This window comes from Galeopterus variegatus, unplaced genomic scaffold, assembly GCF_000696425.1.
Source record: "Galeopterus variegatus unplaced genomic scaffold, G_variegatus-3.0.2 Scaffold2087, whole genome shotgun sequence".
NCBI classification, from domain to species: domain Eukaryota; kingdom Metazoa; phylum Chordata; class Mammalia; order Dermoptera; family Cynocephalidae; genus Galeopterus; species Galeopterus variegatus.
In genome coordinates, this window is record NW_007728198.1 from 143,767 (window position 1) to 159,309 (window position 15,543).

General features: G+C 35.2%; 1 protein-coding gene across 1 annotated transcript in view; it reads right to left on the bottom strand.

Moving 5' to 3' along the window:
* Positions 1–15,543, bottom strand: part of GPR98 (G protein-coupled receptor 98) — a gene marked incomplete at its 3' end in the record, with an annotated part of 235,145 nt that overhangs the window by 136,690 nt on the left and 82,912 nt on the right. The window contains exons 34-41 of the mRNA XM_008580425.1: positions 12,404–12,534; positions 11,380–11,479; positions 10,565–10,744; positions 9,776–9,939; positions 6,957–7,050; positions 4,824–4,902; positions 4,576–4,714; positions 3,791–3,932 (exon numbers count right to left, since the gene is read on the bottom strand). Coding sequence (XP_008578647.1) covers positions 3,791–3,932; positions 4,576–4,714; positions 4,824–4,902; positions 6,957–7,050; positions 9,776–9,939; positions 10,565–10,744; positions 11,380–11,479; positions 12,404–12,534 — 1,029 coding nt within the window. The remainder of the gene's footprint in view (positions 1–3,790; positions 3,933–4,575; positions 4,715–4,823; positions 4,903–6,956; positions 7,051–9,775; positions 9,940–10,564; positions 10,745–11,379; positions 11,480–12,403; positions 12,535–15,543) is intronic.

Consider the following 15,543-nt stretch of genomic DNA (forward strand, 5'->3'; position numbering starts at 1 on the left):
TTTTCCCCCCCCCCCCGTTTTTTGTTTTTTTTTGTGTGTGTATGTGTGTGTGTGTGTGTGTGTGTGTGTGTGTGAGGAAAATCACAAACTTCTAATGTGACTATAGCTGATGCTGTTGTTGCCTCACTTATGGCAAAGAAAATAGCAGTGATCTGGCTATTGACCCTAAAATGGAGCCACGAAGCCACCTCAGCTTCAGCTTCAGGCACATCTTAGCTACCAACTTTCGAACTTTTGCTGACCTTTTGCCCTCATCCACATTACTTTTGCATTCAGCCAATCTCAGCAGCCAAGTTTTGGCCAACCACAGGTTGCCAACTGCCAGCACCATGCCCAAATAAGGCAAAAGCAAGCTGTAACCAATCAGGTTGTTTCTGTATGTCACTTCTTTTTCTCTAGCTATAGATATGACCTGCACATGTGGTGTAATAGAGCATTCTGAAGCATTTTTGGTTCAGACTGCTGCCTGATTATAGAATCATTTACTGAGTTCTCAAATAAATTCTGTTTTATATCTCAACCGGGTGATTATTTTACTTTGGTTGATACCTGTATCCCCTTGGCCCACTCTGGAGTCACCTGAAACATTTCCTTTTTGCCCAGTGGTCTCTCTTTACCTGACAACAGCATCAGCCCATGCAGACATCAGGCCAGAACAGGAGATTTAACACCAAGAGTGACCCTCAAAGGGACAGGACCTGGTGAATGAACATTCTGACTTCTCCCTTCTCAATGGGACTGCCCTAAGCTTCGTTCAATGCAGTGTCTAAGAAGGACCTGGCAAGACTGAGAACTAGTTGTTGTAAGCAGTACCACTCATTACTACATCTTCTATCAGCTTTCCTCTCTCTGTCTTGCCGCCTCATTTCTCATCATGCCTCCACAGATCACCACTCAAATAAGCTACTTCCATCCAAATGCTTGTCTCAGAGTTTGCTTTTGAGGGAACACAAACTAAGACAATGATATAAAAAAATATCTAAATTAATGAAATGTCATATCATACTTCTAAATGGGAAAACTCAATATTATAAGGAGGTCAGGTCCATCCAAATTAATCTAAAATTTAAGTTCAACTCCGATCTTAATAGTTTTTTATAGAACTCAATTTGTTGATCCTATAGTTCATATGGAAGAAAGCACTTAAAGAAATAGGTGAGAAGATTTAAATAAATAAATAAAATTATTTGACCTAAAAAATAACAAAATGTACTTTAAAGCTATAATAAATAAAACAGTATGTTATTAGCACATGAATAGGCCAATAGAACAGAATAAAGTCCAGGAAAAAGACAGGTAGATGATAGATAGATAGATGAAGGTGAATGAATGGAAGAAAGGATGGGAAAATAGACAGACAGACATGCATGGATGAAAGATGAATGGACAGAAGGAAGCAAAAGACAGATGGATAGTCAGACAATTTCACATTGAAAATCAATGGCTAATGGATGTCTTATTTTCAATATGAAGTTTGGATAATGATTTATACATTTTAGGAGAAAAATAAAGTTGTATCCTTGCCTCACACACTACCAGTGAATAAATTCCTTGTATGTTAAATAATTAAATGGAAATTAAAACTATGAAAATATTAGAAAAATATAATAAAATATTTTATAGCATTTGGGTAGAAAAGGCCTATGTAAATAGAATTTAAAAGCATATCAGAAAATATTTGATATATTACATTTAAAAAAAATTTTATAATAAAAGCCACCATCACAAGCTTAAAAGATAAATGACAGCCTAGAAAAAATACCTGCAATGTTTAAGAAGCAAGAATTGCATTCCGAATGTACGAATATTCCTACAAACCAATAAAAGCACAAACCACAGGAGAGTGAACAAGGGATATAAAAAATAAAATCACACACACAGAAACAAATAACCTGTGTCAAAATCACTAACAAACAGAAAAATGGAGAAAAACTACACAATAATGTATTTTCCCTTCATTAGAATTGATAAAAAAAAAATTAAAGATAAAAAAATGCTCGTGAGGATGCGGAGAAACAACAGCGTAGACTTTGGAGTGCATGTCATATGGAAGGCTACTGATGTGATGTTCTTTTCACTCAATACCCATTGTACTTAGATGATCTTTTTTTTTTTTTTTTTTTTTTGTCCTTTTTGAGACCGGCCGCACCACGCTCAGCCAGTGAGTGCTGTGAGCGCACCGGTCATCCCTATATAGGATCCGAACCCGTGGTGGGAGCGCTGCCGCGCTCCCAGCACCGCACCCTCCCGAGTGTGCCACGGGCTCGGCCCTACTTAGATGATCTTAATGGCCTACATATACAAAAATTTATATACAAGGATATTTACTGAAACTTTATGAAAGTTTGGAAATGATCTAAAGTTCAATTAATGTGGCATGGCTTAAGAAATTATCCACTATCAAAGAACTTATTGTTCTGAGGAATATTTAAATTTTTAAAAATAGAAAATTATAAGCATAAAGCAAACAACAGAGCCCACTAATCCTCCTTATGGTGGTGGACATGTAACCTACATAATTCCCATCAGAATTATATTGGGATGTTTTAGGAATGCTTAAATTTGAGTACTCTCTCTGTTTTGTTATGTGGAATGCAGAGAATGACGCTGACCACTCTCTTGTGACAATAAGTAATATTAGCCATGCAATGAAGCCAATGTTCCAAAAGGCAAGAAGAGACAGAAAACAACAGGGTCTTTGGCATCATTCAGTTCTGGTCCCACCTTATCTAAAGCCATATGTCTCTGGACCCTCAAATGAACCAGTAAGTTACCTTTGTTTAAGTGCATTTGAATTGGGTTTTTTGTTGTTGATACATAGATGATTCTTAATCAACATATGGTATCCATTTCCACAAGCCTTTATATATGACCCACTATGCTCTACAAGAAAATTACTTCATCTTAAACATATACTCATTTAATTGGAAACAATGGCCACAGCCTCAAAAATATAAGTTTTCTGGGGACTTAGAAATATCAATTTATCTTATCAGTGTAGCAATAAAAGTAAAATTTTGGGTTACTCAAAATTCCTGCATGGTTTTCACTACAAATCATATTTTTTCACATAAAGGCCAATAATTTAGGAATACAATGGTTAATTAAATTAAAAATCCCACAGAACACTCAACCACTAGCTAACACAGGAAGTCGAAAAGTTAGTCACTACTCAGTTCTGTAAAACCACTTGGCTAATCTATCATCAGGAGGAACTAAAGCGACTTTTTAAGAGCCCTTCCAGCCCTAAAGTTCTGTATGTTCGTAAAATTTTCTCATTTGTCTCTTTTCTTGCCTTCTCTAAGCAGTCAGCACAATATCTAACAGTCAATGAAACAGAATGACTTTTAGTAACAATATCAAAATGTTCCAATCAAAAAATTATGATCTGTCTGACATCAACACACCTCAGCTCCATGTGGAAATACCACGGCAGTCAGACGACAGTAAAAAAACTACCTTTGTCTGAATTGCTAAGGAGGAAACGCGCAAAACTCAAATGCTAAAGTGAAGACATCTACGAATTAAATAAAACAATAACTGAGGAAATGATTTCATATTATCTTTTGTACTAAACTACTTTTTTTGTTTTTTACATACACACACAGATATACAAACACACAGGCTAGGACTGATACACTGATACAGGAATTTCAAAATGCTGAACTTAAAATATTTTTCATTCTAAGCATAAAAAACCATCAAGCCTCACTAACCCGTTTACATCTGCTCTATATTAGGGAAACCAGAATGAGGGAGAGGGAGCTGTGTATAAGAAATTATCAATTACCTATTGTATTTTCCCCCAGCTCTAGTCCAGGAGAAGGATTTGTTAAAATCAGCTGAAATTTTTCATCTCTTTCTGGAATGTCATCATCAAGAATCATGATGTCAATATTTTTATACCTTTCCCCATCAGCAAAATGAAGAATCTGGTCAAAAAGATAAAAATGGACAGTATTATATTTTAAATACATTATTGAGTTTTTATAGAATGTTTGGAAAGAAATACAATATAGCTGTGAATGTGAAGAATAAGCTAATCTGCAGGAAATTTTTTTCCTTATTTTTTGCATGATCACTTTTTATTTAAATTGACTATATTAAGTTAGAAAAGGAAAAGCCATGGGGGAAGAAAACAAACATTTGGTTAAGGAATAAAAGGCATAAAGAGACAAAGTAAAAAGCATTTTAAACATTACGGTGTTTCAGTAAGTTAAAACAAAGAAATGAATGTTAAAATTTTTAAGAAGCATAAGAAACTCTCTGAGAAGGTCATCTAATAATATAAATTCTTTAACACAACAGCTTGTGTTCTCTAGTATCAAATATTGTAATGAAATAGTTAATAAATACAGAATAATCTTTACAAAAGTACTGAAAATTCGATTTATATTATTTACTAAAAGAGTGAAAGGAACTATTCCATCATGTGGAAAACGTCCCGAATTTACTGTGGATTATATAATAGATTATTAAGATTATTTATACAGGACCTAAATCACTGTAATTCTCAAGGAATAATAATTATAAAATAATTTGTGAAAGTCATCTGTGATAGATTTTGAGACCCACCATCGGTGTGAAGATGTAATCCAGCCCCAGTTGTGCTTCCAAATTCTGGGCATACACAAAAAAGGCAACGTGGCCAAGGGCCTCTCTGCTCCTCTGGGCCACCAGAGCTAAACTTCCATGGGTTTCATTTACTTCAACCCTATGATAAAGTAAAGAGCATACGTTCATTTTGCCCTTATAAGCTTTTGTTTGGTACACAGTAAAAATCTGAAACTCAGAAATGGGCTCTCATGTAGACTTCAGCTTACCTGCTACGCTGCCATTCGATCACACCTCGGGCACCATCGTTGGCATCGATAATAATTTGTGCAGTCAAGCCTTCTGAATCTGAAAAAGCATAGAAACATATTTTGAAATAAATATTAGTGATTAAAAAGTACTGTTTAAAATAGAATTTAAACACAGTCCCTTTGAGATTATATAATTCCTAATGTATAGGTATCATTGACATTACTCAAAAGACGTTTAAGAAAACAAAAACACAAACACTTATAACATCTGAATAAGGACACTTTTTGCTAACAAGAGGTACTGATTTATAGAAATTTAATTAACTAAAAAGAGTATGAAATAATAAGCAACAGAGGTTATGGTTTTGTTTCTTTTATTTTAGCCAATTAAAAATATCTGGCACCTCTTTTCTACAATATCATCATTTCAGGAGGAAAGGGAAGTGGGAACAGTTGGAAGGAGTAGAAAAAGCAAGAAAAGAGGAAAAAGAAATGGGAAGAGAAAGGAGAGAAAGATACAGGTGTGAAAAGGAGACACAGAGAAAGACAGGGATATGATCAGAAGTTGAGAGAGGTGGGAAAGAATGGGGAAAAGGTTTGGTGGAAGAGCGACCAACGCTGAAGTAAACTTCTCTTATTCCACTTTATTTTGTATTCTGTCTACTAAGTTCAGAATGTTGCCAATACCTACTATTTAGTCTTGAAATATTAACTAACCCTGTTATTGGGTTTTTGTTGTGTTTTGTTTTGTTTAGTTTGTGGGGGGAGGGGGGTGTTGTTTTTCTACTACTTTGTCCTTTACCTTTTAAATTTCTCAAGTGCTCCCTTAGTCTAAGATACTTATGGGAGCTGCTTAGGCCGGGAAAGGGGTAGAGAGGATGTAATTCTCTCTAGATTAAAAAGAACAACACTGTCGAGGAAAGAATATAAAATCAGGATTTGTGCCCATCAGAACAGAGGCTAAGAAGCAGAGATCCTAAAATCAGGCCATGCCACTGAAGCCCTGTACTACCATTTCTTAGCTGTATGATTTGGAGCATTTTACTTAACTTCTCTTGGCCTCAGTAAAATGGGAAGATGTAAGTAAAAATAGTACTAGCATACAAAACACTGAAACAAGGGAATTAGAAAGCACTCAACAAGTGTCAACTATTCAAATTAAGTCTAATGTAAGTATAAAAGAAATATGAAGTATTTTGTTAGTTTTCTTAGTGTGAATAATAACTATCTTGTAATGATACTTGATGTAAACAGCCTAGACATTGGAATCATCTATTTTTTTTTTTTGCAAGAGAATTGAAACTTTTCAGACTATATGTTAGAAACTGATTATTTCCTGTCTATATTTTCAAAGATATCACATTAAGCCTCAGAACTGAGTGAGGAATGCGTGTTCCTCAGGTCACTGCTTGGAGCCACCCTGCTCCTCCCCCAGATTAACTGCTGCTCTGTCCAGTACACCTTTTAACCAAGGGATGGGGGCAGGCTACCCTCAGTGCTGTCAACACCACCCCCTACTGGAACGTCACACCTACAAGCATCAGATAAAACTTCTCAGTGATATGTCCGAACTGCAAACAGGAGTTTGTGTTTAAACACAGGAATACATCTTTTTAAAAGAATCTACATAATTTTGTGCTAAGGTTCAAGTTTTACCTTTCAGTCTGTAATGAATTAACTGAGTCTTTTCTAAAAGCATGAAAAGAAAGAGATAAAAGGTCAAAAAAGAAGCAGAGAACACAACAAACAAAGAAACACAAAAACAAACAAAATTTCTGCTTAACCTAAAAGAAAATAAAGTCATCTGGTAGTTTAGAGTGCTAATAAAAATAGCTAATTAAATTTTAAAAGAAAATGAAAGAAAAATGCCTTCCAAAAAACTAACTCTATTTCGAGGATTATGAGTTTGGTTATTAAATAGTTACAAAAGATAACAAGCATTACACAATAATTCTTAATGTCTTTACACTGTCCAATGTACAAAACTGCAATATATGATATTCTCTAAATTAAAAAAAAACTTAAACCCTATCATATTTACACACACAGCTGAGATTAACAAACATCGCAATGATAACTTCTGATTTAAAAATGAATTCCTTTACTTCATTTGAAGTGAAAAAAAAGAAACAAAGAAACAAACCATCATACCTAGTCTGGGAGGAAATGAAGTTAATGGAGCCATTATAAGTTCAACATAAGTTAAATTCACCAGGAAATATTCTTCTAGCTCTGGTATATCATCCTACAAAAATTACACCCATTAAATTTCTTTAATTATGCTTTCAAAGTAACTACCATTTATAAGCTGTATTTTAGGTTATTTTACAAATATACATGCTTAAATAGTATGCAGAAAATATAAAAATGCAAATAGACAATCAATAAGATTTAAATTAAAAAAACAAGGATAAAAGTATTAACCTTATACCTGGTTGTATAGGAAGTTATTAGGTTGAACCATATGAAACCACTCAAATATTATAACATTTTAAATCTAGACATATTATCTGTAAACTAATTATATAAATATACAAATCTAATTATTTTAAGTATAATATTAACATAAGATTTTAAATTACCTTAATATCCAATGTTTATAATGAGGAATAGAATGATACCATGAAAAAAAATACAGGCTTTGCATCAAAGAGACCTAGTACAAAACTCTGTAATTTTAGGTGAGTGAATTAAATTTTAGAACCTCAATTCTATCCTCTTTATATGGCGGAAATAATAGCTAATTTGGGGGGAGGGGGATTGTAATAATGATTAAAAATCATGTGTTTGAAATGCCCGGCCTAGATAGAATGCTTTAAAGATGATAGCTATTTATTAGTCACTAGTCCACATAATAGAAATGAAAACAAGGCAGGTGTCCAAAACATGAGGATTAGCAAAACCCGTGTCAGGAGTGATGAGCGAACCATCAATATTTGCATAGAAACTCAATATGTATACACACTCATATGTATATGTAATTTATTCACCAACGTACACTTTTCTCTTCATTTTACTTAATGGAGATATGTTTCCAAGTGAAAAAGTAAGAAAATGATCATGGACTCTAGACTATCTTATGCAATATATGGACCAATTTGAGTTACAGAATCAGTGATGTAAAGGGACTGTCCCCCAACAACCCCCATGCAAAAACTCTCCCTTTACCACTCTCAGGGTGGTTTATTACTGTACATAAAGGCCTGCAGTATTTTAATATAGTGCTACTCTGGGAGCAGAAAGGGTTGTAAAGAGCTATGGAGAAAGAAAAGTAGAACTAAAAACCCCAAGTTCAAAAAGCTAGACTCCGTAGAGGAAAGAAGGGTGACTGTATTTTCTGCTTTAAAAATGAACATTTCTAAGGAATAATTAGATAATAATTAAATAACATATCTAAGGAATAATTAGATAGTATTCCATTTATTTATATTCAGTTACATTAAGAGATTATCATTTGAGGGCCGGCCCGGTGGCGCACTGGATAAGTGCGCTGCCTGGGAAGTGCGGCGGCGCTCCCGCCCGAGGGTTCGGATCCCACATACAGACCGGTTCCCGCTCACTGGCTGAACGAGGCGCGGGAGCAACACCAAGGGTTGCGATCCAGTTGCCGGTCCCCGGTCCGGTACGGGGGCAACACTGAGGGTTGCAATCCGTTGCCGGACACGGAAAAAGACAAAAGACAAAAAAAAAAAAAAGAGAGATTATCATTTGAAAGATGATGTACTTGCAAAATTATCCAATTTTGTGTTATATGTCACATACTGACATATATTATCTTTTATGTTAGAGTTCTCATAATATTATATTAGGTTATAATGCCATGGTAATCAACAAAATAAGAGTTACTGACTTCAGATGATGGGTGGTTTATACTACATACAATTTTGTAAAAATAAAAAGCCTCTGAGAGAATAAAAACTTTTTAAAATTAGAACCCCCCAAAAATAGTAATTGGGAAATATTTTTTCAAATGCAAACTTCTCTCTCTCTCTCTCTCTCTCTCTCTCCCCTCTCCCCTTTACCTCCCACCACCACATACCATCTCCTACCCACTCCATAAATAATATTTTTTTTTTTGTCCTTTTTGAGACCGGCCGCACCGCGGTCAGCCAGTGAGCGCTGTGAGCACACCAGTCATCCCTATATAGGATCCGAACCTGTGGCAGAAGCACCGCTGCGCTCCCAGCGCTGCACTCTCCCGAGTGTGCCATGGGCTCGGCCCCATAAATACTATTTTCATAAACCTTTCGGAAATTTATTTAGGTACTTGAAACACTAAGTCCCAAATCAGCATGAGATTTCACAATATGAAAAATCATTTAAAATGCAATTTCAGTTGCCAAGAATTACTTTAAGCTTGACCATAATCACATTTTATGCTATCAGCCGCTAGTGAGTTTCCCACTATCTCTAACCAGTTCTGCCATCAAAGATTATGACCGACATGAATTTGCTGAGCCAATGAATTCTTTCGAGTAATCAAAACCCTCCTTTGGAATTTCTTAGGCCAATACCATGTTAAAGGGGACGGCCCTAAAGAAATTCTCTTTATCACGAGATGTTTCTATAATAAAATATACAACAGCAGGTCAGCCTATCTAAAGAACAGAAATGCCTCTTAAAAACTCAGTAAAAGAAATAAGCTGATTTAGAGGCACCAGCAGGGGGACCCAATCAGAAATGAATTCACCAAGTTTCTGAAGATTATAGTTGTACAGTATTCAAACCTTACATTAAAGGCAGAGTAATATTTTTTTAAAAAAATAGAACTAAAAACTATCAGGTAAACTCAGTCTCTATGAAATTTAATGTCTTAAAATACAAAGTTATTAGAAGTTTTTTAGTAATCGTACTATTTATAATGTTATAAATAGAATATTCCAACAATTTCTACTTTCTACGTGGTTACTTCAGGTTTAACCCAATAATAGTTTAACCCAATAACAGAGAAATAGCGTTAAGAGTTTTACCTCAAGTACAGTAATGTCGATGGCTGCTGCTGTTTCCCCTTCTTCTAAAATCAGAAAGCCAACTACCGGGACAAAATCAGCTTCGGGCTCTGCTAGGTTTCCTTCCGTTTGGTTCTTCAGACTCAACATTCCAGGAACCGCGGCATATGTGACATTGATAGCTCCTAATGGAATTGGTTGCAAAAAGACTGTATAATTATTTAAACTTTTAAAATAATGTCTCTTTGTGAACTTTTTTGGCCTTTCCTCAAAGTACCTGTGGTAGCCTGTATTATAGTCCCAATTCCTCACTCGCTTCCCATATCCGTGATCTTTACCACATGATGGCTGAGTGATGTCTCACTGTGGGCAAAGCGTACTTCCCTGCCTCTAGACTTTGAGTTTGCCTGTGTGACTTGTTTTGGCCAATAGTGCAAGGTAAAGATGATGATGTGCTAACTCTAAGCCTAGACCTCAGGGGGCCTTGCATGTCTCACTTGCTCTCTTGTGCCTCTACTGGTCCCAGGAGAAGAAACAGACATATGGAGCACAGCGGCCCCTGGCCAAGCCCAGCCTGGATGAGTGGACCCACAGCTAGGCTGTTACTATACGCTGCTGAGATTTGATGATTGTTTGTTACACAGCATTTCTGTGAAAACAGATAATTTTTTTAATCTTTCCAAAAATAAAGAAGTCATAAAGTCCTGTCCTGAATGAATAAATACTAATGTTTTTCCTGACCCTGATTTATTTTAGCAAAGGCTTTCATCCATACAAGTGAAATATTAAAAAGCCCAGAGTAACACAAACCTAGAGATCCAAATTCTCTGTTGATGTAAAGCTGAACTGTTATGTTAGCCTCTTGTACCAAAACAAATCTTGATGAAAGAGCAAAATTTAAAACTCCATGTGGTTCATCACTGGCCTCTACCGTCAGGACAGCTGCATAGCCTTGAGCATCAAGTAGAGCGATTCCTGCTGGAGGGACTCCTAAAACGTCAGGGACCACGTCAAGAAATCTAACAGTGATTGGCATTCATTAACTTCTAAACACTTTAAAATATAACCTCACTCTTAAAAATACATTGAAGTAAACCAAAAGTGTTCTAACTTGTTCACTTCTATAACAGAAATCCTCAGGTTGACAAATAGAGTCCACCTTCCATTTTTGTTCCAGACACCAAATCATGAATTCTTTTCAGCTGATATGCTATTGTCATTACTGGCAATATTGGTTATCTGAATTACAGAAATCCAATAAAAACTGAGGAAAAGTACCCAGATAATTTGTTCAAAAATTTGAATTGTCTGTGTAATTTGGCCAAAACCCAAATTGATCTGTTAATATAAAACTAATTTCAGAAAATCCGACCTTTGGAAATGTATTTTATCCCATAAATAACTACTTAACAAAACTTTTTACAACTTTTTTCTGAATCCATAAGAATAAGTATTCCCATACTGCACTAATGTTTTTTCAATCTAACATTTCTATGGGACAGACCATACTTAAAACATTTTCATTGGTATGCACCTAATTGTCAAATACAGAGATGGCAATTATTTTTTCTTTCTTTTCTGAAAAGAATATACCAGAAAAAATTTTAAATTGAATTCTAAATTACCTTGTGTCCTGACATCATACAGAATGACTTGGTATACTTCTTTCTCTTCAGGAATGTTGTCATCCAACAAATGCACAAATATTGTTTTATTCAATGACCCCTATGTCAAACAGAAAGAAATCCATCCCTCTATTGTTACTGAACACAAACTAACTCCTTCTTTTATTGGTCTTATAAGTGCATCCAAATATACGAGAGAGAGACAGAGAGAGAGAGAGAGAGAGAGAGAGAGAGAAAGGAAAAATAAGATAGAAAAAATAAGTTCTATCGGTGTAAAGCTGGGCTAGGAATCTATAATTAACAATAATTTACTGCACGTTGTCCAACGGCTGGAAGAGAGGAGATAGAATGCCTTCATCACAAAGAAATGATTAAGCTTTGTAATGATGAATATGCTAATTACCTTGATTTGATCATCACAGATTATATACATGTATTGGTATTCAACTCTGTACCCTACAAATATGTATAATCAATATGTTTTAATTTTAAAAAGGGGAAATAAAGGGAAAAATAAATAAATATTAAAAAACAAACATATATATACTCATTTAAACTGTGACTTAAAAAACAATTAAATAAAAATTATTGACTCATGGAAAACCACACTTGGAAAGTAGATAGGGCTAGTCGTGGAAGATCTTAATTACTGAGCTAATTAATGTAAATATTATCCACGACTGAAAATTTCAGACAAGGCAATAAGTTGGGGAGATTTCTACAGCAGTGGAGAATAGGAAAAACTGGAGCTGTGAAAAGAATTCCACCGTCGTAGGGCTATCAGTTACAAGAAATCCAACATAGCACTCAAGGTAGAAGGTAAAAATATGGGCTTGGTTAATACTCAGTGGAAATGAAGAGAAAAAGAATTAAATACATCATCAAGGAGAAATTCATACCATGTAGGTGTGGTAAAGAGGGAAAGATGACTAAAATATAGTGGTGCTAGTTTTCTACCCCATTTTCCTCAAAATACATTGTTTTATATAGATATTTGTCATAAAGCTTTTCTTTGTGGTATTACCTCAGGAAAGAACAGTTGTCCAGTAAAGTTAGCAAAATTGAGTTCTAGATTTTGCCCAATAATTTTCCAGTTAACAGTAACATTTCCTCGACCAGGAGGTGTTCTTATCACATGGAATTGCAAATTTTCTCCTGCAAGTAAAATGTACAGAGAGATAAATGCTCAATGGAAAATGAACATCACATTTGACCTCAACAGAACCCACGTCCCAAGCATGCAATTATTACAGCACCTTTTCCAAGAACACTACAAAGCTGTTCTGTTTTGAATTTTCTACTCACTTTATACATGCTTATTGCTTATTTACACAGGGATCTCACTTCTGAATATTTCCATTTAGTAGAACTTTAGAAAATTCAGTATGTAAAAGTTACAAAAGCACATGCTAAAGTGGGAAACACAAACTTTTATACACTCCAAAACATGCACCAGAACATGAGTGTTCTGTAAATTAAAGAAAATGATAAAGTCTTTGTGGTCAAAACTAGTAATAACACAAGTAAATTCTTCCTTCACTTCTCAAAAGGACACAAATTTCTTACACTGGTGTGCAATGTGATTTTACACAATGCATGCATATAAATGCTTGCAAATACCTGAAAATCACATTTCTTTAGATTGTAACTTACATATACCATCAATGATTTTGTTTTATAAAAAGAAATACAAAGGAAAGGTGTCAAATCTGTACATCAACTTCTGTAACTTCATCAAAGTTACAGTTATCTTTCCTGGATAATTGAGATATTTTAGATTCTTTTCATTCCTGGCTTTTATTCCCACATAATACTTTGTAAAACTGAAGAAAATCATGAGAGTCATTTCTTTCAATTTGCGAAAAGTAGAAAGGAGGCTGCTAGAGAGTATGCTGATGGCCATGTGGCTTGCTGAAAAATACTCGATGTACTACTAATATGATGATGAACACAAGTTAGGGTATACTAATGAACTATATCACTAAAAAATTATTATTATGAAAAGATAAATAGAACAATGCTTAAAAGGCTTTAAAACAACACATCCTTATTCAAATTTTGTAGCACAGACATATAGTTGAAATTCATAAATATTCATTAAAAATGTCACTTTTTCTTAATTATTAAAATAACTTTTATGCATATAAGTAAAATCTTCCAACACTTTTTAAACAGAGCAGAAATAAAACAATATATAAATACCTTTTTAACATATTTTTAAAATACCATAATTTTTTTATTTCTAAAGATAATAAACCTAAACAAATATTTCCAATAGAAAGGTTCTTAAGTAAAAATATCATGGATTAATTAATTTAGAGACTATCTTAAAATAAATTTTTATACTAAATTTAAACATATAATATTAGTACAATAAATTATTTTGGGAGACTGGCAAACATAAGAAGGCAAAGCATAAGAAAGAACTTTTTTAATACATTTTTACGTGTTTCAATACAGAAAATATTTAGTCACCATTGCATTAGTAGACTATGTCTTGATTTTTTTTTTAAAACACATGGGAACTGCTAATTAGAAATCAGATTGTCCAAAGAATAGGATATAACTGAAAAACTACATACAATCAGCCATAATTGCCAGCACACCATTTAAAATTTTTATACTTATATAACTCATATGAACAAAATATAGACACATTATGAAATCCTGGAGCCTATCTACTGTACAGCATACAGAATTTCTTATAAAGCAAGTTCATATTGAAAAACAAGAGTTTATAACTGAAAAGCATAGAGGGCTCCTTGAAGTTATTAAGCTGTCTCACCAAACCTACAATGTTTGGTGACACAAACAAAAAAGGTTTATAGAGTCACGGTTTTCAAATGTTTTAAAACCACAAAACCTGGTAATTGTGGGGCAAAAAAATTATGAAAGTTTGACCAAGTGCTACAAATACAAAGAGAACACTTGGCAAGAAAACAAAATGTAGGTCAATAAAGATCCATGTCAAAAGAAAACCTATAGGGCCAGCCCGGTGGCACACTGCTACACTGCGCCGCTTGGGAGTGCAGCGGTGCTCCCGCCGAGGGTTCGGATCCCACATACAGACCGGTTCCCGCTCACTGGCTGAGTGAGGTGCGGGCGCAACACCGAGGGTTGCAATCTCGTTGCCGGTCCGGTCTGGTCCGGGCGCGACACTGAGGGTTGCGATCCGTTGCCGGACACGAAAAAAAAAAAGACAAAAAGGAAAAAAAAAAAAAGAAAACCTATAGGGCCGGCCCAGTGGCACACTCGGTAGAGTGCGGCGCTTGGGAGCGTGGCGGCATTCCCGCCGAGGGTTCGGATCCCATATGGAGACCAGTCCATTCACTGGTTGAGCGTGGTGCGGGCGCGACACCGAGGGTTGCGATCCCATTACCAGTCACAAAAAAAGACAAAAAGGAAAAAAAAAAAAGAAAACCTATAGGGCCGGCCCAGTGGCACACTCGGTAGAGTGCGGCGCTTGGGAGCGTGGCGGCATTCCCGCCGAGGGTTCGGATCCCATATGGAGACCAGTCCATTCACTGGTTGAGCGTGGTGCGGGCGCGACACCGAGGGTTGCGATCCCATTACCAGTCACAAAAAAAGACAAAAAGGAAAAAAAAAGAAAAGAAAACCTATAAGGCTGGCCCATTAGCTCAATTGGTTAGAGCGTGGTACCATATCACCAAGGTCAAGGGTTCAAATCCCCATACTGGCCAGCCGCCACAAAGAGAAAAAGAAAATCTATAATCATAATAACAGAAAAATTATGGTTGCAAGTTTATACATAGAGACTTGAGAATAAACACAGCATTTTAAGGTGAAAATAAAAATGAAATGCCGGGGACAGAAAAAAGTAAAAACTTCTGACAAACTTACTACATGTAAAAATACTCGAAGTCTAATACTACTTAACAAATAACATCTCTGAGAATTTTAACAAGTTACCATGGAAGTAGCTTGCAAGAAAATATTGCAAAAAACACAATTTGAAGAATCACACACACACACACACACACCACACACACACACGCACACACACACACACACAGAGAAAAACACTTAAATAAACAAAGTATTTCTTAAACACATAATCTTATAAGCCTGTTGCAAATTTATCATGTCAACAGCAAGAATAATGTGAAATATTATTCTAAGCAATAATCAAAATGGAGGTAATTA